This window comes from Thunnus thynnus, chromosome 7 (genome assembly GCF_963924715.1).
Source record: "Thunnus thynnus chromosome 7, fThuThy2.1, whole genome shotgun sequence".
NCBI lineage: Eukaryota > Metazoa > Chordata > Actinopteri > Scombriformes > Scombridae > Thunnus > Thunnus thynnus.
In genome coordinates this window covers 15,379,813-15,406,153 of record NC_089523.1, presented here as the reverse complement: position 1 = coordinate 15,406,153, position 26,341 = coordinate 15,379,813, and the positions used below count along the sequence as shown (strand labels likewise).

The 26,341-nt window shown below is 39.4% G+C and overlaps 1 protein-coding gene across 5 annotated transcripts in view; it reads right to left on the bottom strand.

Annotated features, from left to right (window-relative positions):
- Positions 1-2,176: 2,176 nt before the first annotated feature.
- dync2h1 (dynein cytoplasmic 2 heavy chain 1) overlaps positions 2,177-26,341 on the bottom strand; it is a 127,804-nt gene continuing 103,639 nt past the window's right edge. For all 5 annotated transcript variants that reach the window (XM_067594554.1, XM_067594555.1, XM_067594556.1 and 2 more), the window contains 11 exons: positions 25,038-25,113; positions 24,464-24,690; positions 23,430-23,534; positions 16,027-16,143; positions 13,757-13,864; positions 13,027-13,128; positions 8,835-8,924; positions 5,121-5,230; positions 4,960-5,041; positions 3,722-3,838; positions 2,177-2,963 (listed from right to left, as the gene is read on the bottom strand). In XM_067594554.1, coding sequence (XP_067450655.1) covers positions 2,802-2,963; positions 3,722-3,838; positions 4,960-5,041; positions 5,121-5,230; positions 8,835-8,924; positions 13,027-13,128; positions 13,757-13,864; positions 16,027-16,143; positions 23,430-23,534; positions 24,464-24,690; positions 25,038-25,113 — 1,296 coding nt within the window. In that variant the 3' untranslated portion in view covers positions 2,177-2,801. The remainder of the gene's footprint in view (positions 2,964-3,721; positions 3,839-4,959; positions 5,042-5,120; positions 5,231-8,834; positions 8,925-13,026; positions 13,129-13,756; positions 13,865-16,026; positions 16,144-23,429; positions 23,535-24,463; positions 24,691-25,037; positions 25,114-26,341) is intronic.

The window sequence follows — 26,341 nt, the reverse complement described above, 5'->3', positions numbered from 1 at the left end:
CTAAATGTTGGTGAGTGAACAGATCTGACTCCATTCTGAGAGGAAATGATTACATATCTACAGGACAGGAAAACAAATGGACAGGTTTTATTCTTTACTATTTATATTCTGCTGTTTTTGAGTATTTATTTGGACTTACTGTTTCAAGTATGTGTGCGAAAGAGATCATCAGATATAAAATCAAATGTTTATGTCTCTCACATAGGCGAGCTTTACATAAGCATTGCATTGTATTGTAGGTTAAACAACGAAGGAAAGACCCAAACACGAATGAATGGTGGCTGTTGTACAAGAATGACCTGAGGAAGTCATGGAAGAATGGAGGGAGGGACGAAAAAAGTGAAAGATATAAAAGAGGAGAACAGGAGGGCAAGTGGGTATGAATTGAGTTTAAAAGAAAGATTTGAACATGGAGGGAAGAAAATTTAATAGTGGTTTAAATGATTTATCCGTTATAATTTAAAAATGAAAGTATACGTGTATATTTGTGACTAGTCACTTTGGCTTTGGGTTGTTTGCCACAGATAAGTTGGGGAAGTCAAAAAGTATTGAGAGATGGACAAAAATGTTTGGTTTGTTGGTTATGTGTCTTGTTATCAGCGCAGCTCCATTTCAGTGGGGGTCCTACGACTGCTTTCAAAATGATTTTAACACTTGATTCAAGTTGTAGAAATATGATGAGCACTGTATTTAAATGATTGCACAGAAGCTGAGACTGATTACTCACATTGTGTAGGTTTGTGATAAAAAAAAAACAAACAAACATCCCACCGAAGTAGAAACTGAATGCCATCAGAGTCAGAATTTCATCACAATAGTTCCTCAGACCCGGCATGCTAATTTCTGATAAAAAACAATGGCTGTAAACACATTACCTTGAAAACAAAAGCATTTTCTGTTTGCTGCGATGCTGATTTTTATTTTCCACCACCAGGCTGCAGGATTAGCAGTCATCCAAACTAAAAGAAGAGCTTAACAGATAGTATATAACGGAACAAATGGACTAAAAGTGGAACACTGTAGTAGGTATAAACACTGCAGTATCACTTGAATTAATGCATTTTCTATTTGCTCCCTCTCTTTCACACTCTGCCCTCCTGCTCATTTTCCCATAACTCACTCACTGCTTGTTCTAACCCTCTCCATCCATCTCTCCCTTTAACCCCTGCTCACCCCCCCACCCCCCCAACTCCTGTCACCTGTGCGGTCCTCGTTTTCCTTTCTCTCTACAATTTTCTCATACAGGTTTTAAAGCCTTTTCTCTCGTTCTTCCTCGCTCCCTGCATCATCATCATCTCTCTCTTTCTCTCCCTGCCTCCATTCCTCAGTCTGTCTTTCACTCTCTGACCCAGAGGGCCGTGTTTCACCAAAATCCAATCCTCTCTCTTTTTTAAACCCGCTGTTCCATTTCACTCCCATTTTGTCACACTGCAGTGCACACACAATACCCGCTCCTCCCTCATTTCAACCCTTTTCTCTGTCTCCACAAATACACACACACACACACATAAACACACGCACACATTCACAGAAAAGTGCAAAGACACACACTTGCAAATATTTGCACAACTGCATAAACACAGACAAAAAATAGGTGGATACAGGAAAAAAAAGAGACTTAATTGAGCCATCAATCAAATCCGATACTCTTGGCTGGATTCTTTGTCTACACATGCATGTACACACACAAACACACACACACACACACACACACACTACAAACCTCACAGTCTCCCTTGTAGCTCTGTGGCCATCCATCACAGCTTCACTGACTCCGCTCAACCTCAACTCAGAACCAATCACACAGAGGTTAGGGACTAACTGAGTGCTTGTGAATGTGTGTGTGAGAGAGAGAGAATCACCATTTGCTTTGGGAACAGACACTGAAGCGTTTCATGCCTGTAAAGCTTGTATCAGCAGAATTGGGTGAGAGACAGAGCGAGCACAGTGAAGTGTGATCTGTATTGTTTACTGTTGAACAGTTGTGAGTACTGACGGGGTGTGGTGGAGGGTCAGTCCAGCGCTGAAACACACCTACACACATACATCTCTGCATCAGTGCTTTCTATTATTTCTAATATTCTCAACTTTTAGAAAATAGTAGCATGTTGAAATGACTGTGAGTGTGAGAATGCTGCTCTTGATAGCATTTAATACAAACACTACCTCTAAAATATTAACAGTTATAACATTCATCTTTATTTTGAATAGAATAAATACAATTCGAAAATACTCTACAAAAACACTGAAACTAGTCTTTTAAACAAAATAACAAGCAATGACAATGTACACTTTTACAATATTTTATGAAATGTATAAGATGTCTTGTGTAGTGTTTTATAAGGATAACAACAGGAGAACTCAGGCGCTTTAAAGCTTGTTACAGTCTGTGATCCAAATATGTTTATATCTCATTGCTGCTCCAGAGTGGAAGCCTGCCCTCCATGTTTTTGTCTTTCTTTCAAATATTAGTACTAGACTACTGTAAAGTCAATTATTCTTCAACTTCTTTCTTCCCCTCTGGTGCTTTCCCTTGTACCATCTTATGCAAATGATGGTGTCATAAAATAACCGCATGCTAAAGTTTTTGGTCTCCAAGCTAAAGTGCTTAATTAGAAAACGATGGTATCGGTATCAGAGCCTGACATTTTGCAGCGTTAATAATTTGTCGCCCCGGTCAGGTCAGCCTTTTATGACAATATTTTCCTCACCTGGCTGGAAACATCTTAGCTTGCAGTGGTTACAGAAGTCACTGCTGTCACTTTTTTCTGTGTGCTTGTTCTACCCAAAATGATGTTCTCTCATTGCTGTTTAAGAAAGAGAGCAGCTCCGGTCTGTATCCACTGGTTGGGGTTCACTCCACAAGGCAGACAGATGTGCGTGACCACCTTCACCCTGTCTGAGCTGGTGTACAGAGGCAGCCAGATACTCTCCTCTGAGGCTGCAGAATCAGCAGCGGAGTTCTAGGATGAAATGTGAAACACAAATAAGTATGCAAACGTATTGCTTATATTGTCTAAATGCATAAGAATGACAAAACATGGGTAGATGTTTAACAACCACATCACAAATCAACGATCAAACCCTCAAAGATACACCTATATGGAAACTGCAGTGACTATTGTTCCATAGCTTGTTGTATCACAATGTAGCACAAAGTCAAGAGGTTGTGATGTGTAGCACAACAAGCTAGAAAAGTTCTGCCGTACAAGGAACTTCTTTCCTAAAATGTTATCACTATTAGCAATCTTTGGAGCTGTTTGTAAAACAACCTACGGCAGCCGTTGCCTTTGGGGCGGAGGAACATGTCACCCAGTGCAGCAGTGAGGCTTAGTGATGTGTTTTTAATAGTTTTAGACAACAATGGAGGTCTAAAGCACAGAGAAAGAGGATAAATCGGGCTTTGGACACATAATATTTGTAAATAGGATCAATTCATTGTTGGTTTGGCTCTGCACAAGGTTTGTTGACAGTAAGAAAAATGTAGAAAATAGACAGCTTTATCCTTAAATGTAAAGTCTAATCATTGAACATTTCCTTAAAATATGCATCACTTCACTAATAAAAAATAGCACTGATCACCACTAAAACCCAATCTATTGCTCTTTGGGTCAAAGCGTACCTCTCCATGTTTTACACTCATCCATTCATACAAATCTGAGATATCCCGCAGATGAAAGCAACGATAGGTTGCTGTTCTGTGGTAAAATGACACACATACCTGTGGAACCCAGGCCATGTAGCAAGGTGGGACAGCTGAAACACTTGGGGAGTCATGTTGGTTCTCACAAATATGAACACCGTCAAAACTACAACCCTCCAACTGGAGACCTCCCACCTGCAAAAAAGAGCGACAGACTGGGTGAAGGAACAGAGACGATGGCGGGAGGAAAGACAAAAAAATACGATTACGAGGAAGAGAGAGAAAGAAAGCTACAAGGAAGAGATTACTAAAAGCGGCAGGTTGAAGAGATAAAAAGAGATAAAGATGCATTATAGTGCGGTGAGATACACATAGTAGGTAGAAATGAAGAAAAGAGTGTATGTAAAAAAAGGGAGATACTCTATTGAACGTAGGAGGGAGACACACATTTGCATTAACTAGCATGTTATGCATATAGCACATGCGAGACACAGGGTGTTTCTGTGAGTGAATTCAGTCCAATGACTCAGGGATTTTCCACAGTAGGCCAGACAATAAAGGGAACTCTGGCGTCAAGTCAGACATACACAGACGACTACTAAATCACCATAATCTGGGCAAGAGAAAGAAAGAGTGAGAGAGAGACAAATCCAGAAAAGCTACATTGTGTGTGTACGTATGTGTGTGTGTGTGTGTGTAAGAGAGCTCATTGCCTCACAACAATTATCCCCTCGCTTTCTTCCTCTGTCAGATGTCTGAGTATTTCCCTTCCCTCCCTGCAGCTGCAGCCTCTTTCTAAGCACCAACACCCTTCCCCTCTCTTTTTGTATATTTTAACTAAGTGCATGTAAAGTCATGCCAATTTTTATTGGCAAGACGGAAAAGAAACAAATGCCTAAAAGCAATGAAATAATAGACAATAGACGTATTATCAGCCTAAAATCAGAGCATGAGACGGAGAGACATAAAGACTGAGAGTGGCATTATACAGAGTGTGTGCACCCAGTTCCTTAAATGTATGAATTTCTACATCAAGTGCATCAAAAAGCATGCAAGGAGCAGACACGCCTCTAGTGGATACGCAGCAAACTCTTTCCTTTCTTTCTCGTTGCGGTGTCTTTACTTTTTCAGCTCCTGCCTTCTTATCTGCATCTGTATTCTGTCCTTGCCATCTCTTCCTCTATTATTTTCCAGTTATCACTCAGCCAGAGTCTGCCTTGTTTGTAGCATCGCCAGCTGGATGAGAGCAGCGTATGTGTGTGTCTGCTGTCTGCATGCATGATGTGTTCGTTAATATGTGTTTGCTGTGATTCTACCTTGACTTGTAGCTTGGCCTCTACAATGGGACTCCTCCATGATGACACAAACACCAAACTATCCATAGAACAACCCATGGACCTAAAAATCATAAAATGTTATTAGCCTTAGCACTCCTTTTCTTTGCACACACAAACACACACACACACACACATTTTACCTGGCAGTCTCCTGTCTCAAGGCATTGAGGAAGGTATCGGGATGGAAGAGCTCAGATAGATCTAGAGTGTCTGACAGAAGAGCTTGTCTGCCTGCACGCTCCACCCAACTCTGGATAAACAGACACACAGACAAAGAGAGAAACACACACACGCACACACACAGATTAATGAACCAAAAACCCAGCAAATAAGAAATAAACACTCTGAGAAAACACATAATTCAGGCATAAAATCAGTTTCACACAGGAGTCAGGCAATTCATTTAGTGGATCAATGAAAGATAATGAAAAAAACTCAGTTTAAGAGGTGAAATCTGACACAAAGAGAGGTGGTTCTGAACTCTTAACTTACAGTATGTGTACTAAATATTCACCATCACATCATGAAGAAGTTTGGTTACAGAAAATATACATAGTCAATGTTTCATTCCACTCAGAGATCAATATTCTCTATGATAATTTAAAAAGCCAAAAACAAAAGACAGATATAGAGCATAAAGAAGAGAGAGAGCAAAACATAAAGTCAATGAAATCTGTTGCCAATAGAGTATTTAACGTCTCCTTGTCCTTTTATCACCACATCAACAAGCTGATAACATTGCAACCCCAATTACTTACTACACACACACACACACATACACACACATTTGAGCATGTGTATAAATACAGTACATACACATACACAGATACATGCGCGCAGAGAAAGGAATGTATGCAAAGAGAGCAAATGCTGTATCCAGCTACAAGTAAACAAACACTGATGCAAAGCATGAAGTGTGGATCTGTATGGCTAGAGATAGACCCCTCTAAGCCTTATCCAAGGTGTTCATCCAGTCCACCTTGTTCAGCAACATCTGCTTTGATCAGGTAAGCAGCCTCCTCCCGTGTCACTCCGAAAACTAGTTATTTTTGTCAAAGGCACAGCACAGGACTTAACCTGATATGATATCTGAATACAATCTTACTTCATAGTTTGAATGTTTTCCTTTCTTTTTTTGGAAATGTTGCTGAGTGGCACAACAACTGATTTCACTGTCCTTTTTATACTTAAAGCCAGGTTTATCATGATAGAAGCCTGCATGGCTGCAGTGGACAGATTTGAGAGTTGACCTAAGATTGCAGTTCTTTATTCTGGGCCTCTTTTGCATTTTTTTTAGAACAGGTAGGCAGTTTTCTCTAAATCACCGTAGAAACTAGAGGATTTGAAGGTCAGCTGAAGAAAATTGCTGACAAATAGAGGCAGAATAAGCAAACATCTGATCCAATCTCTATTATTAATGGATTCATTTTCAGTGCAGCATCAGTTTGCCCTGGCTTCAAAGATAAATTGGGATGAGCGTTATGCCAAGAGAGAATATGCACAAATGCAAGCATTAACACAGGTACATACCTGCAGGCGGATGAATGTGTATGCTCACAAACTTGCACACACACAGGTAGAGATGAGCACTAAGAGAGAATCTGGGGTATTAATAATACAGCGAGCCAGTGTGTGCTGGTATGCACAGTATTTGTCACCTACTATTAGGGGTGCAGCCCTAATAGTAGTCGTCCAAAGAGTCTCAGTCGACCAAGTTTTCATTGGTCGATTAGTTGCATGAAAAGAAAAAAAAAAACCCCTTAAACTCCATTTCGGAGCCGTCGTTAACAAGACAAGGTCAAAACCTTGTATATGGCTGGACTGTGTATGAAACGCTGAAGGCTTTTAATTTGAAATGACAAACACAGGAAGTGGCGACACATGGTGACACCCAGCCGAGGGGAGTGATGTTGACATTCTGAATCATTACCGCTTTTGCCGTTAACAAGCCGCACACGTTGTACGCACGCTTGTAAAATGTATATTTTAAATGCTTGTTATTATGGTTTTGTATTTCTCTGTAATGTAGAAAAGTGTTCACAATGTTATTTATAATGTTCTTTCTCAGCCCTGGAACTCAAACCATTTTCTGATGCCCCCAAAAATATATATTTAAATAATTAAATTAGTATCATAAACGTGCAACGACTATGTGTCGACTAATGGCTTGAACTAATGACTACTAGTAGACTAGGAAAATCTTCGGTCGGGGGGCAGCCCAAGTGCATGTGTTTGCTTTCAAGGTCGTCCTGCGCGTCTGGTGCACTGCTGCGCTGTTAGGTCTTTATTCTGCAGCGGCTCCACACAGCAGCAGCTCTGGCCCACTCCGCCTTTATTGGACTGATTAGCGAACAGGACACAGACACACCGCTAACAGAGATATCACTCAGTACTGATGGGCGGAAATAGACAGTTAAGGACAGCGCTGCCTCCAGATAGACACACATGAAGACAGATGCAGTGCAGGTAGACAGGGAGGCACGCAGACAGAAAGAAACGAGTGATGGCACGCACACAGGAAGACATACACACAAACAGATGGGCAGGCAGGCAGTGCCGGCAGACAGACAGACACAGGCAGTGAGGCTCGCCCACACGAATAATGAAATGCATCAAATTCACATAGAAATAAATAATTTCTGAATGTGTGTGTGTGTGTGTGTGTGTGTGTGTGTGTGTGTTCTAGCCTGCCAGACCTCATTGAGATAGGCGTATAGTCAGACACAGTCGAGAGGAGACAGAAAGGAGTTTCAGCCAGAACCTTTATTTCCTGGCTGACACATCCCAGAACCTCATGCTTTTATATATTAATCCCTTTTTATTTATGAAGCGCTTTTGAAAACAACACTAGAATTATTCTGGCATGGTTTTAGTCATCACATTGCCTAGATTGGTCATAAATAATTTTAAACCTGAACTATAACTTTGAAGTACTTAGTCTGGCCCTTGGACCCAGGCTCAGCTGAAGGACTCCTCTCATGTGTGGATACACAAGAAAACGGTCCGTGACCACTGTGGGATTCCAATTCATGTTTTAAGATATCTGAGGTGCAAGGTCCATTTTAAATGGTTCAGAACTACAGAAATCCTGTAATATTCATCACTACAGAGGGACAAGACTCCCGCTAGGATATAAATGGATGGATCCCTCAATCATTATACTAATGCTGATTAGAAAACTCTTCTTAAGTCTTCTTAAGCCTCATTCTCGTGGGAGTAGTACCACTGAGGATTCTCAGGGGAATCTGGGCTTTCTAATAACCAGAGAGGTCATCAGCAAACGCCTTTACTACCAGTTATGCCACAGAAATTTTACTGCTGATTTTTTTTTTTTTTTGTTAAAGACAAAGGTCCTGGTGTGAATGTCAGTTCTTGAGGGAATAATTAAAACTAAATGATGACAACATTTATCAGTACTTGACTATGCAGATGTAATTTATATGTATGCAGCTGTCCATACCCTCAAACCCCTTGATGCTGCATATCACAGTTCTCTTAGATTTATTACAGGTGACAGTTTTAGAACCCATCATTGTATCTTCTATGAGAAGGTGGGATGGACATCACTTACCATACCATAAACTACCATTTTATTTATCATGACTTTTAAGACTCAGAAATATGGGATACCTTACCCATTCACAAGAATGCATCACCTTGGATATCCCTTATATCAATACAAAACTGGAAAAAACTGCATTCACCTATTACGCTCCTCATAGGTGGAATAAAATTCACGACTCCCTTAAATTAGACAAACTTTTATCCTTACAACATTTTAAGATTCTGAAAGCGAGAGAGAGGAAGAAAAAGACGGAGGAGACAGTGCGTCTCTATATGTGTCCATGCATTACCTGTATGGCGAGAGCCTGCGTTACCACAGCTCTGAGGTACTGCATTGGCTCCTCTGGTCCCTCCCACTTATTCTGCCAAGTCAGAGGACACTGAAAAAGAGGGAAACAGGCATAGAGCAGGAAAGACAGTTATTCAGACCCATGATTAAAAAATATAAATAGTAAAAAAAGCAAACAACTGGCAGCAAGAAGAAAGTAAACCATGCACTTTTCACATATGCTGTGGATACTCTGCAATCAGTAAACTATGTGCTTCAGTCAGGCTGCTGTGTGGTCGACTGAAAGTGCCTCTCTCTCTCTCTCTCACTGTGGCTGTCAACCCAGAGAGCCACAGTGTGCAGGAGGGCTGCAAATTCACTGAGCTGTATTGAAGGCATTCTTCAAGGGAAAGTAGCTTATGTCTGCCCAGAAAAGTCGCTAAATTTGTCCTGCAGGCAATTTTTAAAATAATGTTGCTAAAGCGCTCTTAAAAGTCACTTTGTGACCACTAAATTGTGGCATGTCCATTTTTAAAAAAGAGTCCAAAGCAGGAATAGTCTGATATAGTGCAGCAAAAGTTAAGGGTATTGAGGGGTGGATGAATGGATGGCCATACAAAAGTACACACAAAGCATCTGACCTTTACTATACATCAGAGAATAGCTTTCACATCCCATCTCCTACCAAAAATCAGGGTTGCTTTCCTTTAACTATAACTACAATACCTCCCTAACAAGTAGTTAGAATTAACTAACATCAATTATACCTTTACCTTGGAGATGACTGATGAGAAAACACTTATATGTCTACATTTAAAATATTAAAATGAGTCATTTTGGAAGGCACTGACAAACACGGTGTGTGTGTGTGGGTGGCAAAAGAAAGCTTCCCTCAGGAGACAACTGTTAAATCTGGAATAGGTTAGGCAGTCCATGTTCTTTAAACTGTTTAATAGAGATCAAAGAACAGCCTTAAACACACACACATGCACTAATATTCACAGTGGGAGATTGAGGATTGGGAATTTGACGTTGTTAAAGCTTGGAAGTCATAATGGAACTAAAAGGGACCTTTATATCTCTCAGTGGCAAGTCAGCTATTCAGTCACTTTCCTATTGTTGGTGTGTGTGTGTCACACTTAAGTCTTTAAGGAGATAAACATGCAAATTTATATGGTGCAAATTTCTTACAATAATATGTTTTCTAATCATTTAATATGCCAGCTGCATTTCCTAAAATCTGAAAATCCGAAGGCTTTACACATTTTCAGGCCACTAAGACCAAATATTTGTTTACATAAAGGCAAATGAACAGACTAAGCAGGATTGAGCTCTCTTTAAATTAGCGTAAAACAAACAAACAAACAAAAAACCTATGAATACTTTCTCCAAATTACTCTGTGTTTAGTCAGTTTATAATCAAACAATTCTTATGGTGCATATTGTCTCATGAGGAATGCGCATGTAATTTAGCATTGGAGCTTGTTGCCAGAGCATTTAATCTGTGTGAATGAGCTAGTCTTCAAGGTAACTTTCCTTTGAATTTGTGTGGTTTGCTGGCAAACAGATGTTTTGAACAAAAAGATTCCTTTAACCAAGTCATGCTTATGAACTGCAGTTTGCTTGAAAGTAACTGTGATAAATAAAATAAACAGCTACAAACGGCTTTGAAACTGATACCATAGATCGTTTCATCCAAAAGTTCAGTCTGCATCAGTCCTCATGTCATAATATTAATGATTTCTCCACAGACTAAAGCCAGTGGTGATATTTATTTCTGTTTTGCAGTGATGCTTACCACTGTCTTCTGATGCTTGGGTAGTTTCCAAGTATCTAATTATTTTTTTACTGCACAGCTGAGGAGACGGGCAATGGAGCTGATCCCTCCAGAGCTGTGTCTGCCATACTTTTACAATATTACAACCCCAAATGGTCCATTGTCCAAATAAATAAATCATATCACCTCTTCTGTTCAGCTCTTTCTGTTCCTTTCTCTGGTTGAAAGTGGGCTAATCAGGTTGGTTAAAACAGAGAGCTAAACACCCATGGCATGGTTGGACATAGTGCACTAAACCCCAAGATCTGCAAAATGTATCTAATATTATTTGCTAGTAAAACTTATAAACTCTTTAACATTTTATTTCAGCAGTTCACCTGTTAACTAATGTGTATAATAACATATATGCACTTATGTACTTGAGCTAACAAAATAATTTAAACTGTTTTTTATTTATTTATTAGTTGAGGACGTTTAATACATCATTACTCCTAGAGAAAAAAAGTCAAACAGCCAATGGTCTGACTAATAAACTCATGGCACTGATTGATATATACTGTAGTATGCAGTAAAAATGACTAACTTCAGCTATATCAGACAAACTCGGGCTCTATTTTATTCTGTCTAGCATTTTGTTTGAGTTGGCGCTATCAACGGGTATATGTACCTCAAATTATCCAATTGATTCTGACATAATGAATGCTGGAGACTGAAAATACTTCTGTACATTTTACAGTACCAGCATAATGACAGAGTTGAGTTCTTTTGTAAAGAAAAAAAAAAAAATCTATATGTATACTATATTGATTGAAGCATTTGACTTTCTGTCTATACTGTAAATATATGTCTTCTTTCTGCGAAGGCAAGAGCAAACAGCTTGTCATCTTTATGACAGCGAGGATTTAGTGGGTTGATAACAAAGATGGCAGCTACAGCCGCTTTTTTCAAGGTTCCAAAACCTTTTCAATCAAGAATACTCAAGGGACTTTTGTTCAATACACTGTGATCTGCGTCTGTAAAACACTGACATGATGGCTTACAAACAGGCCTGTGCCAATAATTTTGGTATGATTAAAAAGACCCAAACTCTACAAAGTTGTACTGCTCTACAAAACAAACAAAACATATCTGTTTGCTTATCAAACAACTCATTTATATGCTGCATTATCATTATGTACAATACAAACAGAGAAAACAACTAAAACGGGTCCTAGAAATGATCATCAAGGAAAAAAAGCAGTGCTTACTTCTTTGGGCCATGTAAACTGTTTGATCAGTTGAATTCAAAGGGAGAAAAACAATTCTAAATGAGTTCGACAGGGATTAGAGCTCATCTGTTTTATATACTGAGTAGTTACAAAGGTCAGCTATAATGCCATATTGAGGAATCCTCAATTGTCTGCCAAGCTGCTACATCAGAACATTTCATTGTGCATCAAGGCACACAAACCACAGACACAGATGGACAAAGAATCTCTTTCAGCTAAATTGTGAGAATCCTAGATTTAACCACAAGCTCTGATTTAACAGGGTTAGTAAAAAAAAGGTGATTAAAGTATGTTTGGGGTGTTGTGACATGCAATCATAATATACAACTACTTAATCTACTTTTATTTGAATTGCATCACAAAAACCTCATCTTTATGTATGATATAAATAATATCATGTATTACAATGGAATACACTTCAATGCATTGAATATCACGTTCATGTTAATATTGTGATATTGATTTTATCACAAAGCCCTCCCCTGCAGCCATATTAGCACTGATTATAGTGAAAGAATACAATAGAGGGGGAAGAGACAAGGAAAGAGACAAGACAGATGAAAACTAGAGAAAGTTGGCTGGGAAGGAGACTAAAGACCTGCTGATTGATGTAAAAAGAGAGAGCAGGAAAGCAGTGATGAAGGAATTATGCCCAAGGCTGCTCTCAGGAGATTACGAACATAGGGGGAGTGAAAGGTTGATTGTGTATCTCTCCTCCTCTACCCCAACATATCCCCTTTTGTCCTCATCTCAGCCTGGGGACACACTAAGATACATGCTGTGTTTGCTAGCTGTCTACTAGTGGCTCTGTATAGTGTAACTGCCCCTGTGGCCTCAACTTCACTGCAATTTTACACTCTCCACCTCTGACACAATATAGTGAAGAGAAAGCTTCACTTCACACTGTATGTCGAGGACACAGACCTGATTGTATATGTTACAGTATGACAGGATTTATCAAAGATCCCAACAATGCACAGAACTGTCAGTGAAGAAAAGATGACCTACAAAATGCTTATTAGCCAAAAGGATATAGGAAGGTTGTGAATAAGTGTGCAACTTTGATGAACATTGCAGCGATCTGTCTCTTACATTTTTAATATCTCACTGTTGTCACTCATAAATATGAAGCCAATATTTCCCCTTTTTCTTTCTCTGTACTCTCTTACCTCTTGATTGAGCAGGGCAGTGGCCAGTTTTTGGACTTCAGGAGTTAGCAGTTGGGTCCCTCTGATGACCTTGCTCAGTGCTGCCAGGGATTGATGGATACCCTGTGACAACAATTACAGATTATAGTTTAAGAGCATGGGTACCTGCAGCGTTATTTTTGACATCATGTCATTGAACCAACTGCTTCATGATGACTGACAGGCCCTGTCATCATAACGGTCTGCTCAGTAACCAGGGATGTAGTTAGTGATTTGTTCTTATTTTCATCTGATTGCTTTGCTTTCTTTTAAAAAAAATTCAAATATAATGAAAGTGTGAAGAAAATATTCAGTACACAAGTACCGTAATATAGTACTGCTGAGGCCATTTTTATTTGTGAGTTTTTGCCTTTCAGCACTACTGTTGGTTTTACCAAATACTCAGAATCAGTTACAAAGTGTTAAAATTGCTCATTACAGGAGAAGATTAATTACACAATCTAAGTGTTTTTGAGGCACACTCATCCAGTGCATCTTCAAGATACAATGCCAGCTTTCCACAATTCTAACACATGTCCAACTCATGTATATCGCAAGATGCATGCTGAAAACCCGGCGCTAAAAATGACCCAAATGAGAAGTACTTCTGAGGTAGTAATCATTTCAGAAAAAGCATGAGTGTACCTCTATCAAATTCTACAATCATGTGAAAGGTGTTTTTATGGGTATGAACGCTGCTTATCTGACACACCTGAACCAAGCGAATCGCATTGAACTGCTCCAGAATGATGAATGACAGGACCGGTGACCCATGAACTTCTGTGGGTGGAGCCACCTTCTGGTGGATCAAAGTAGAACCCTGATAGATAGAAGTCAGACAGACAGAGAGGCATATTGACAGAAATAGATAGATAGATAGATAGATAGATAGATAGATAGATAGATAGATAGATAGATAGATAGATAGATAGATAGATAGAGGGACAGAGAGAGCAAGATAATGTCACTGTCATATTATAAAAACATCATTTCCCAAGACAGAGACTGAGACAAAAAGAGAACAAGTAAAGGGTGTGAAGGGGGACAGAAAGAAAAGATGTCTTTTTCTACATACAGATCAGCAATACTCATTCTAATGACCTTAGAGCAATAGATATTTACCCTGAGCTACATTACTTCAAGGCTTGCTGTATAGTCTTGTTCAATTGTCCTGGCATTGCTTTATGTCCCTCTTATCACTGCAACACAGTTAGCACTACATCAACCAGTCTATTCACATTGGCTGCTACACAGCGGCACAGACATAATATTATTAAAAGAAAAATGTACAGTACATTTTGTAACTGCTGCTGTTCATTAGCATGCCATCTCTACTCTTTTAAATTATTTCTTCAATTGGTATATCTTCTCAGTGTTCCCTGTGGGTTTCCTCAGCTCTACATACATAATATAAATTATTTCTTTCTTGGTTCTTACACAATTACAAGATATAACCAAATAGAAAATCATTTCTATGTCTTTGAAGAGCAAACCAGGGGGACTCTTGGTTTACAATATCTACTGTAAGTACACTAAGTATTCATGTTTTTATTTGTGTACAAACACAAACTGAAAACCACCACAGATGCTGATATTTCGTAGTATTATGCTGCAGACAACAAAGTCTGTACCTGCACCCTATTTTGTTTCCATTGCGTCTATTCAGTGAGAGGCAGAGGAGAGAAAGGGAGGGAGAGAGGGATGGTGGGACTGTGGGATGGAGAGAGAGATAAGTGAAACAATGAGGGGAAAAAAGCTGATAGGATGGGACTCTACAGGTCTACAGGTCTGCTATCGTCTCAGTTTAAAAATATGACTTAACAGCTAAATAAACATTTGCTGCTATCTCTTGCTCCTCCACTTGATCCAGAAGATCCATACTACATAAAGATTTATCAAAATAAATACATACATATCTGTAAACACACACACACACAAATAAAGTACATGTGCAAGCATGTGCATTCAAGTAACACATCAGGGAGCACGCATTCACTGATGGTCGAACACCAAGGGTTCACTAACGACAAAAGGCCAGTTACATAATTGAAAGCAGTTAGAGGTAGATTGTGATCTATAGAAAGCTAGCTGGTAATAGAATGGCAACAATTAACACAGTCAATCATTCCTCTCTCAGTAAGTACAAAACAACTCTGCCTGAAAAGAGTGAGAGATGGATAGATAGATAAAGAGAGATAGAGAGAGAGTAAGGCATAGGAGCAAATGAGAGAAAAAGAGAGAGAGAGCATGGGTGATTTACAGCATGAGAGTGAATAAAAAGGAGGCCGAGAGAGAGAGAACAGGAATATGGTGGCTAAATTATTAAATGTGGAGGTAGATGTCCTTTTGATTTGAAAAGGTGCCGGTCTCCAAGCAACCACACACAGCAGCGCTGCCTGACCAGGCAAGCCAGTGGTTATCACACACAGTCCTCAATTAAACTACTCATTTCCAATTAGCTTTCAAAGCTTTTAATTTAGACTAGTTGCTGCTGCAATGTAAAACATGATTTTGCACACAAATAAAGACAAACATAGAATTGTCACCGCTTGACAGGAATAAAAAAAAAAAATGTTTTTTTAAACTATTTCATTACTAAATAATAAATATTGATGACAAAGTGGTATAAAATATGCATCATTTTAGATTTCAACAACAAAAGAAAGGCTCATTTCAGTGATGTGAAAATTACAGACATCTTAACACAAGTATTCCTGTGATTCCCAGCATAAGGTTAAGAGCATAATGTTAAGAGCCAGAGCCAGATAAGGAGAGACAAGTTGATCAAAATGAATTTTAACGCAACAATTACAGGACCACTTTTGCAGTATGTTTTACAGAAAAAAAGGAAAAAGCATAGAAGAAAAAGGTTTGATTATTGCCAAAGATAAAGTAGTAGAAGTGGTGTGATTTTGCAGTTTAGGAAAGGGAAAATGAACAGATGGAAAGCTGAACTGAAAAAAAAAAAAAAAAAGAACTAACCTGGTTGAGTTTCTTCCACAAGTTGAGGATGGGTGAAAGCCCATTTGACCAGAGCTCCCTGTCAAACTTTGACCCTGTTGCTACTGAGCGGCTCAGGACACGCAGTTGAGAAATCACCTGTGAGTCAATCAATGATAAACATAAAACAAATTAATCAATTAAGCAAAGGTGTTGTAGAACTGGCACAGACACACCAATTTCTTGAATTAGTAATCTGATGTTGCATTTGTTTATGAGACAAAGAGGTCATTATAAAAGGCGTCAAATAAATAAAAGAAGGGCCATGTTACTTCCAACTTCATTCATATAATTAGAAGCAGGTGTATGGTTGCTGGTAAAGACCTTTGCTACATAGATAAAAAAGTGTGTGTGTTATTTATTAAACCAAACCACCTTGAGTAAAAATGTGAATAGACTAAATATACACTTCTGCTATTTTTACCCAATGGCCATGTTTGATTTAAAACATAATCACTGTTCTCTCTTAAAAAACTATAATAAGATGTCATCAAGATATATGGTGGCTACACTCTCCACTGACAGACAACACTGTTTCAGGTCCTGGGATATTACAAGTGAAAAAAGGCCAAACCCCAAATATATCTCCTAACAGCTCCTTACACACCTAATCAAGCATGCTTAGCTTCAGGCTTAGAGTCCCAGATAGTGCTTTTATCTAGACTCAGTATGTGTGTTTGTGCGGTTGTGTGAGTTTCTGTGCATGTGTGTGTTGTGAGGAAGGCAGAGTGTCTGATAAATGGCTTTCATTTGGTCCAGGAGAACTCTTTACTAACACCTGCTTTATCTTCTCAGCTCAGGAGGAAAAGTGTGGGTATATATGTGTGCGTGTGTGTGTGCACATGTGTGTTTGTGTGTGTGTGTGTGTTTGTATGAAAGAGAGAGAGAGAAGGAGAGAGAGTGAGAAAGAGAGGGAGAGGACAAGGAGGGAGGGATAAAAAATACAGATAGCTAATCTAGAACTTTAGCCTGACAGCAGTAAAAATAAGAGCAGGTGAGGATGGAGATTTGAAATATATTGGAATTCAAATATATTTGGATTTAAATATATTCAGATTTATCCTTATCTCAAACAATGTCTACCTGACAGCAATTGCATTTCCAGCCAACTGGGAAGAAAAAGTTACTAGACAATGTCTACGTGCAAAGGAACCTCAGTTTAATCATTCAATGTGCAGTCAATTTAGTTAAAGCTTTCACTTTAATTCAGTGTAATCCAGGATTGTGGCTCAGTGTTTTTATCAGGGGACTATTCCTCGTGATCTTTGTCAGGATGATGTTCAATATAGACATCTACTGAGTAGAACTTTGCATGCAAACATAAATACGAATCCTGTAATACCGAGACATATAATAGGCCTGGTTCCCTGAAGACATTTTGACATGTCACAGTAGGAAAAGCACAGCTGTAAATAATTGAATTACTGATTGTGGAATTTCATTTAGCTGCTTTGGTTTCCACCTGAGCTTTTCATACTATGACAATACAAGATAGGAGCTAAGTTATTTTCTCATTTTCACTTGCTAATCCCTACAGCAGTGGTTCTCAAACTTTTTCAAATCAAGGACCCCTAAACTGACAAAAATTAGACCACGGACCCCCATTTGAGATAAGATTTTGTCCCAGGGTCCACCATCTGATACATTTTTTGCTTTTCAATGTTTTATTACAGAAAGTCTATGAACCCCATGACCAAAATAATCATTCTGTCATTGTGTTTCTTACAGATGGAATTATAGTGAAAATGAATAATTCCCCTTTTTGCTGGGGACCCCCTGGAACCCTCTTAAGGACCCTTGGTCCACTTTGAGAACCACTGCCCTACAGGTTGGCATCTGGTGGCTCATGGGCCAAATTCTGCCCTCCACCAAATATATTTTGTCCCTTGACAAAAGCTTTAACTTTCATATTTTATGGTGGTTGAGCCTAATTGCTGACCAGAGACCGAGGGAATTCTCAACATTTGGGACCCTTCTTCACCCATGTTAGGTCATTTACACTTAGCTTATGTGTGTATTTTAAAATGATGGTGAGCAGGCCCATTCACATGCAAAACCACTGACGGCACTCTTCAGTGTACAGGCCCTGTTCTGTGTGTGTGTATGTGTGTGTGTGTGTGTGTGGTTAGATGCCCAACCCACAGACAGTGTCAAGGGTCTTCAGGGAGAGGAGAGGGCAAAAATTAAGAGAACAAAGAGAAAGAGAGAGAGAGGGAGAGAGAGAGAGAGCATGAAAGTAACAGTGATAAATGACAGTAGGGGGAGATAATGACATAGTGGTGGGGGGGTTAATGACATGTAGTGGGAGATGGGAGGAGAAAGACATAGAAACACACACACACACACACACACACACACACACACACACACACACACACACACACACACACGCAAGTGGCCTTGTGGGAGTTGTGTGAATTAAACTAGGTTGGTGGTTCCAGTGATCAGCTGACCACACTGACAGTATGAATGGACTTAAATGCTTTAACACCCACATGGGGACTGTACCTACAAGCTGTAATGGTCCTGCATGGTTTCAGTGTATTTGCCAGGGATAATTACATACAGAAGGATGCATACAAGCACAAAAACATCCAAAACATCACACTCTGTCCATCCTGTCCTTTCTTTTCAGTTTGTAGTCTAGTTCTATGAAAAGGTGTGTGAAGTTCCAAAGCTGAGAGATCTGGGAGATTTAATTATACTGTACATGACAGAGTACAGTATATGTTTGTACCATTCAAGTGTGAATCATGAAAAAAAAAACAGTTAAAAGAGAAAAAAGAAGAGCAATGCAGCCACACACCTTTCTTGTCTCTCTTTTTTCTTCTTTCCATCTTTTCCTTATGATTCTATCACTAACTATTTCCTTTTGGTGCAATCACCCTCTCTTTGGCCTGTTTACACCTGGCATTAACATGTGTCTTGGGTGATCCGATCACATGTGGACGGCTCTAAGTACGTCTGTTCACACTTGGCATTAACATGCGTATCCACCTGCGTCTCTATATGCAATTAAACACGTATCATTTCCATTTGCAAAGACTAAATGCGTTGTTGTCGGCGGGAGGACCGGGGGGTCCGTGTACCCTCCGTCCAAAGCTGTGTTCAACTTATTTAATAACAGGATAAACAAATATACAATGTGTTCCCCCTTACGAAAATCAAATGCCCGTCCTATTGATTTGCTCTAGCACCGGGTCTGAACATGCATATATAACAGATATAGTTATATAGTTATATGCAGCCATCTCACCACAACTGTGTCTGTGCTGATGCTGTGTGCATTACACATGAGGCACAGCAGCCTAACTTCATTGATTATTTAAATCTCCCAACACGCCGACAGCATCGGTCAGTATCTAATGGTAATTAATGTTCTGTGTTCTTCTATGCATACATAAAGTCAGTTGTTACATACACACACAGTCCATGTTCATACAGTGAAACTGTTTGGAGTAAAGCAGCCGCCCTCTTGATAAATCCTGAGCTCATTATGTCGAGCAGCACAACTAAAGCAAACCTAAAAACTGTAGTTATCAACAGAGGAAACTATCCAGGGGAAACAGAATCAAACGTTTAGCTTCTGAAATATTATTTTAGACAGACAAGTGAAAAACAAGTTATTTTCTGGTTTTGGTTTAATTTCTAATACAATTGCAGATTTGAAGATGAAAACGGGTTAGGGGAACGGGAAAAAATGGGAAGTGAATTCTGACTTTTTTAATTCACATGAAAAAAACTTAAAAAACAAAATAATGCATTTGTTTATTCAGTTATCAAACAAGTTGAAAACAGCTTTGGATGGAGGGTTCAAGGACCAGGAGGCAGCAATGACCTTCCCGTGCCTAGTCTACTGGAAAATAGAGGACGTCGGTTTACTAGGCCGTCCTTTAATGTGGCCCAGGATGCGTTGCGTTCACACTGCTGAAAGAATGTGGCCACATGCGGCCGAGACCATCTCCGAATGTGGTCTGAGCAATTAGATCTCAATGCGTCCTCAGTGTGTCTTGGGTGTGTTCACACCTGTACTTAGAGCTGTCCACTTGAGATCAGATGATTCAAGATGCATGTTAATGGTGTAAACAGGGCCTTTGTCTCTTGCTCTTACACACACACACACACTACATGAGTGAAAGAACACATTCGGTGTATGTGTGAGACTGTGTTGCGTTGAATTACATCAGAATTTGCAGGGACCATCAACAAATACACACACAAACACATCTGCATGTGAACGCACACTCACAGATGATAATTATTTATGACCACATGAGCATAGATACCGCAGACCATTTGCAACCTCAAATGTGTTGTCATTGAAAGCGTCATTTACTCAAAGTACAAACAGACAGGCAGGCAAAAAAATAACCCTATTTATGCACACGCACACACACACATAAACTTGTCTTAGCAAACTTTTGTTAATTTTACATTCATTCCCTTTCTACAAATCCAATGTCCCATAGCCAGTTCTAGCCTGAGTGCCAGAGTTGTAATGTAGTTCTGCAGCATGGTATATTTTATAATATATTTAGAAGAGCATGGTGGGCACTAAAATTTGATTATATAGAGCTGAAAAAGTGACATTTCTCCATTTTTTCAAACAGAAATATACCGTAAACAAAACGTCAACGAAACTCAAGGTTGAGAAACTCTGCCCCAACCTTCATACCTACATGTCTAACCTCAGCCTTTTGGTCAGTAATACCGCAGACTGTTGAACATTGTACTCTTTGTAAAAATTACATTATTGCTGCTGTGTAGGCTTTTTAAAACCAATCTATACTTACAAATGCAATAACAGACAATGATAACATAACCTTGAACGCAATAAAAGCAGACATGATATACACTGTGATGGATTACCTATCTAAACCAAGTTTCATGTCTTTGCAAGGTGAATTTCATTTTGTAGTGAAATAAATGGAAACAGATGGCTGCCTGGTATAATTCTTCAATCTTAAACTAAAGTCCTGACTCTAAAATAAACTCTTCAAGGACTGCTGTCTCCGGAATCATGGTGGGTTTAGGTCCTCCAAATGTATTAACTCACACACTGAGACGCACATACACAGAGTATGGATTGATAAAACTGAAATAACTTCTTTGACCTGACCTACTGAGTAGTGCTTTGTTTAATCTCCAGAAGCTGGAAAACACCAGTATCTACATTGTGTGCCTTCTCGTAGTTTGATGTCTAGCAATGTTGTATATTACTCTACTCTAGATTTTTAAAATTTTTGAATCAGTGTGAATTGGAGCTGTCAAACATGCAAAATCCACGCACATACAGTACATCCACAGAGTCAATGCATGCTCTAAAGCAAACATCTGTACTGTCAGCGTATTGGCTGTTTGAAGCAAATATACACAGACTGCAAAAACCTTCCAACTGTCAAATTTGTGCAAATAAAATGATAAAATGCAAAAATCTGCTTTGCTGTGAATCTTATAGGCACCTTAATAGCACACATGACCAAGGCACTGATAGCACTATTAGGGATTAAACCCAAGCACTACTGTGGTGGGTGAGAGTTCAGCCACTAGAACTCGAAACTCATTTTTTTTCATGAGATCCTACATCTTTTTGTTTGTTTTGTATACATTTCTGGCAAGAAATGTGAGTAAATGTATAACTGTGATTTTGTGTGAAAGTGAAAGACAGTGAGAGAATGAACCAATGAGAGTGTTTTGGCATGTATGTGTATTTGGGAGCATAAAAAATGCATGTGCATTGATGCATTTGTTTGTGTGTGTTCTTGTATGTGTGTGTGTGTGTGTGCATATGTTAGTTAGTAATAGTAGTAGTTAGTGTGCTTATCTATAAATATTAGGGCTGTAGTCTCCTGGTCGACTGGTCGATTAGTTGGTCGATATGCTCTCATCCGACTAAATTCTCATTGGTCGACTAATCTCTGTTACTTTCTGAAGAAGAAAAGTGCTACATCAACAGCCTTCCAGGATTAATCCATAGTTTCCTGCGGCAGGAGGGACAGACTAGCAAATTACCTGTGAACTTTTCACAACTTTGAACTCGCCCAACCTAGTGCGAGTGGGAAAGAGCAGCAGGAAAGTGACGTGGATGCGAGTGGAGTGGAGGAAAAGGTTAGCGGTAAGTTCTCAGTCTGGCAATAAATGTACAGTACAGACTCCAGTGTGTCAGTAAATAAATGCAAAAATGTCAGGTCTGTTTTTTCCCCACGTGCTGGAAAAATGAATGGGGTTAGCTCCAAAGTTAGCAACAATAGGTTAGCCTAACCTGAAGAGGCAAAATGGAGAAATGTGAGTTCAAAATGGAGAAATATGAGTTCACTGTGCACTCTGTCCCGTTACATCACCCCCCAGAGATACCCACCCACTGCCCATGTGTCTCAACCAAGATAATGTGGTCCAGAGTATCAAAAGCTGCACAGAGATCCAACAGCACCAACACTGAACATTCTCCAGCATCACCATGCATCAAGATATCAATCGATACTCTGAGAAGAGCTGTTTCTATTGAGTGCAACCAGCGGAAGCCAGACTGAAACTGCTTAGCAACCACTTTTTCTAAAATTTTAGCTACAAAAGTCAACTTGGAGATGGACCTGTAATTGTGGGGTAGAGAAGGACCAAGCTTTGATTTTTTGAGAAGTGGTTGAATCAGAAGGACACAGTCAGGTAGAGAGTTGTTGATTTTGGAGAGCACGGCAGGGCCAACAGAGAAAATGACATTTTTAAACAGAAATGTTGGCAAGATGTCAAGGGGGCAAGAGGAAGTTTTCATACAGTTATCCAAGTTAGTAAGATCTTGGACTGTTATTGGAGAAAAACTCTCCAGGATTGAAGGCTGAGAGGAGCACAAGATAGAGGGGGAAGGTGAGGGGAAAATGTTTGATCTGATGTCATTAATCTTGCCCACAAAGAAAGAAAGAGATTTGTTACATTCCTCACTTGAAAAAATCGCAACAGCAGGTAATGCAGGAGTAACAATATTACTAATAGTGTCAAATAAGACTTTGGGATTGCTCAGATTGTTAGACACAAGATTAGAGAAGTAGGTAGCTCTGGCATCCTTTACCACATTATTGAAAGACATTAAAAGTTCTTTTACATAAAGATAGTGGATGTGTAGTCGGATGGATTTCCACAGGCGATCGAGTCTCCTACAGTTTCTCTTTAGTGAGCGAATATTGTCATTTATCCAAGGGGAGGACTTGATCAAAAGAGCTGATCTAGTTTTAATAGGGGCCACTTTAAAGGTGTGTGTTTGTGTGTGCTTTTGTGCTTGTATTTATGCATGTCTGAGGCAGAGATAGAGACTGTGGTTGTCTGTGTGTTTGAGGGAATGTGCAGGTGGCTGTGTGCGTGTGTGCGTGTGTGTTTCTGTGTGTGGGGTGCACCTGGGAGCTGATGATTCTCTGAGAGGATCTCTCTATGTTGGCAGGCAGACCAAAGAATGCAGGCCTGTCATCCTCTGGGAGATTGTCTATTACACTGCGGTAGTCCTGGGAAGACACACAGACACATACAGGTCATACACACAGAAATGCACCCGCATGCACGAATAGTCAGAGAGAAAATGTCAGCACATAAGACATAAGACAACATTTTAGCATTTCTAAGCAACACATGCTACATAATTGAAAAATACTACGTGTGGCATGCTAGTTGGATTTGGTACGTGGGAGTGTAGGACAAATAATGCTATGCTGTCCTTAATTAGGTGTGTTGTTTGTATGACTTATATAACCTATTTGGCACAACTTGAAAGGCCTAAATTACTCAAACTGAACTCCCACTTACACCTAGCCTTTAAATTGTACAAATAGATCGGGTAAATCAAAGTGTAGATTTCCATATTGACTTTCTTTCCTCTCAATGGCTCTGCATTACACTACTTTATTCTAATAGAACTCTGTAATAAACATGTTTTGGGCATAGTATGCCCACTTATTTTTTTGCATACTAAGCTGTATTTCTAGAATGTAAATTGACTGCAATGCAATAGAAATAGAGTGTAACTTATGGGATTTATTTGTGACGGCTGCTTTAACCCAATTAAGATTATGCTAACACAACATAGACTAATAATACTTCAATATTGACCAAACCATGAATAGTAAATCTGGTCAGTGAAAAGCCTAAGAGCATTAATTCAGTACCCTTTGTTTGGATTGTTTTTGCTTCTTTGTCAATGCACCTGTGTCCGTTAGGATGTGCTTACACTTAAGTGCAGCTTAGGCTTTAAAGTTCAGAAGAAGGAAGAAGTGCTTCTTTTAACATTTTTCTGTAGCAAGAATTCATTTCTTGAACATATATAGAAGATATTACAGTAGGACTGCAGCCCTATATACAGCAGCTATACCTGCAACTTTGAATTAAAATGTGTGCTTTGATTGCCAACTGTTTATGTTACACCATCCTGTCTACCCACCAATATGGAGCAAGAGTTCGGGAGGCTGATCTGAGGCGGAAAGAAGCGTGTTCCTCCTCTGCTTTTTCTCTGTCCAGCTGAGAGGGCAGAGGAGAGGAGACGTGCAGAGAAGAACTGCTCCAGGTAGGAGCGTAAGATGTTGAGGTCAGAGGGGTTGTCGATGCGTCCGCCATAGATGGCACTCTCCAACAGGCCGTGGACAAACTCCCACTGGAAGGTTTTACCACCTTAAAGATATGAGGACACACAGAAACAAAAGGAAAGCTATAAACATGTGTAAAGAGTGGACAAAAGACAAAAGAACACTAATGTTGTGCTGACGTGCACACACACACACACACACATACAGAAAGCCAGGGAGACACATCAAAGGGCAAATGTGCACATATAAACACAATGCATTGAAATGCAAATTCAGAGTTGTCCAGATCATGCTTTATCAGGGGTAAATTAAAGACGTAATCGTGATCAAAGACCCCTTAGATTCCAGTTCACATTACCATGTGTGTTGCAGAGCAGAACAACAGAGCAGAGGTGTCCACTGCATTGTGATCTTTGATACCAGCCCTCTTACCTTCAAAAAGCCTGTCGATGATCTCAAAGCCAGCACGGAGGTCTGACAAAGAAAACTCATAGAACTGAGTCCAGCCCTGGATAAAGCAGAGAGGTGGGGGAATAAGTACAAAGATTATTTATTTAACTGCCTATAGAACTTATGTAATGGACTACTGTCAGAATTTGTCATCCAAACAATTCAAACATCCAAACGGCATTCAAAATGTGCACACTTTTGTGTTACTTTTTAATCTTCTAACTACTCTATGTGAGTATAGTCATAATCACGATGGCTGCTACATTTTTCTAAAAAAGAGATGCAATATACAAACCCAAGAAAGTAAAGACAGCAGTATGCTATTCAGTACAGTCTGTGTTGTAAATCAATATCTTTCAATCAAATGAAATTTCTCTTGTGGCTATTCTTTTCAGGGTGAATATCTATTGTGTTTTAGCAATGATTGAGACTATTAAAACCACTTAAGCTAAACATTCACATACATTTACTATCACTTTCTCCAATGACTCAAACTTAGTGTGATTACAATCATTCTCTATCCTGCAACAATCTAGTCATAAGCAAAACCCCCTTAAAAATAGCACTGAGTAACAGAATTAACACCAGTCCAGTTTTTGTTCATACAAAGACAGGCCCATGTATGCAAGCACACGAGCATAGAGAGTCAAGGCATTAGCACTGAAGCCTCAGGGAGAAAAAACCCCCCCAAAACAAGTCGTCTGTAATCAGAAAACACATATGCGCACACATGCACAAAAAACACGCACTTTAGCACACACAGTATCACAACATTGACCAACTCAGAAAAAACACACAGAAGTGTCAAAACATAATTGAGTGTGAGGGCAGTCTGAGTTTGTGAGTGTGTGCTTATTGCACTTCCCGGCTATCCAATCAGCAGTTGTAATCTGCCCGCTGATGCTGTAGGTGGATGGAGTGAGGGGTGGAGGAAAACTGTGTAGGCATGTTCAGTAATTCCTTCAAAGATTAAGGGTATGTTGTTGTATCTTCAGTAATTTTTGTGCTTGACTGTGTATTCACAGATTGTGTCGGGGCATGTTTCTACTGCATTTGATAAATGTGCTCACACGTGTCTGAGTGAGACTGCAGATTGTGCATTTGTTTTATGTGCAGAGCGACGGATGTTTATTCTGTGAATGATCCAATGTATGAGTCTAATAATGGTGACTGTGTTCATTGATTGTGTGTGTATGTTTTCAGTTGTTTTGTGAGCATTTCAGAAAGTGTGCAACCTAGTTGTGTGTTTACCAGACATAATTGGCCACTCATTTTGATTTCCTATG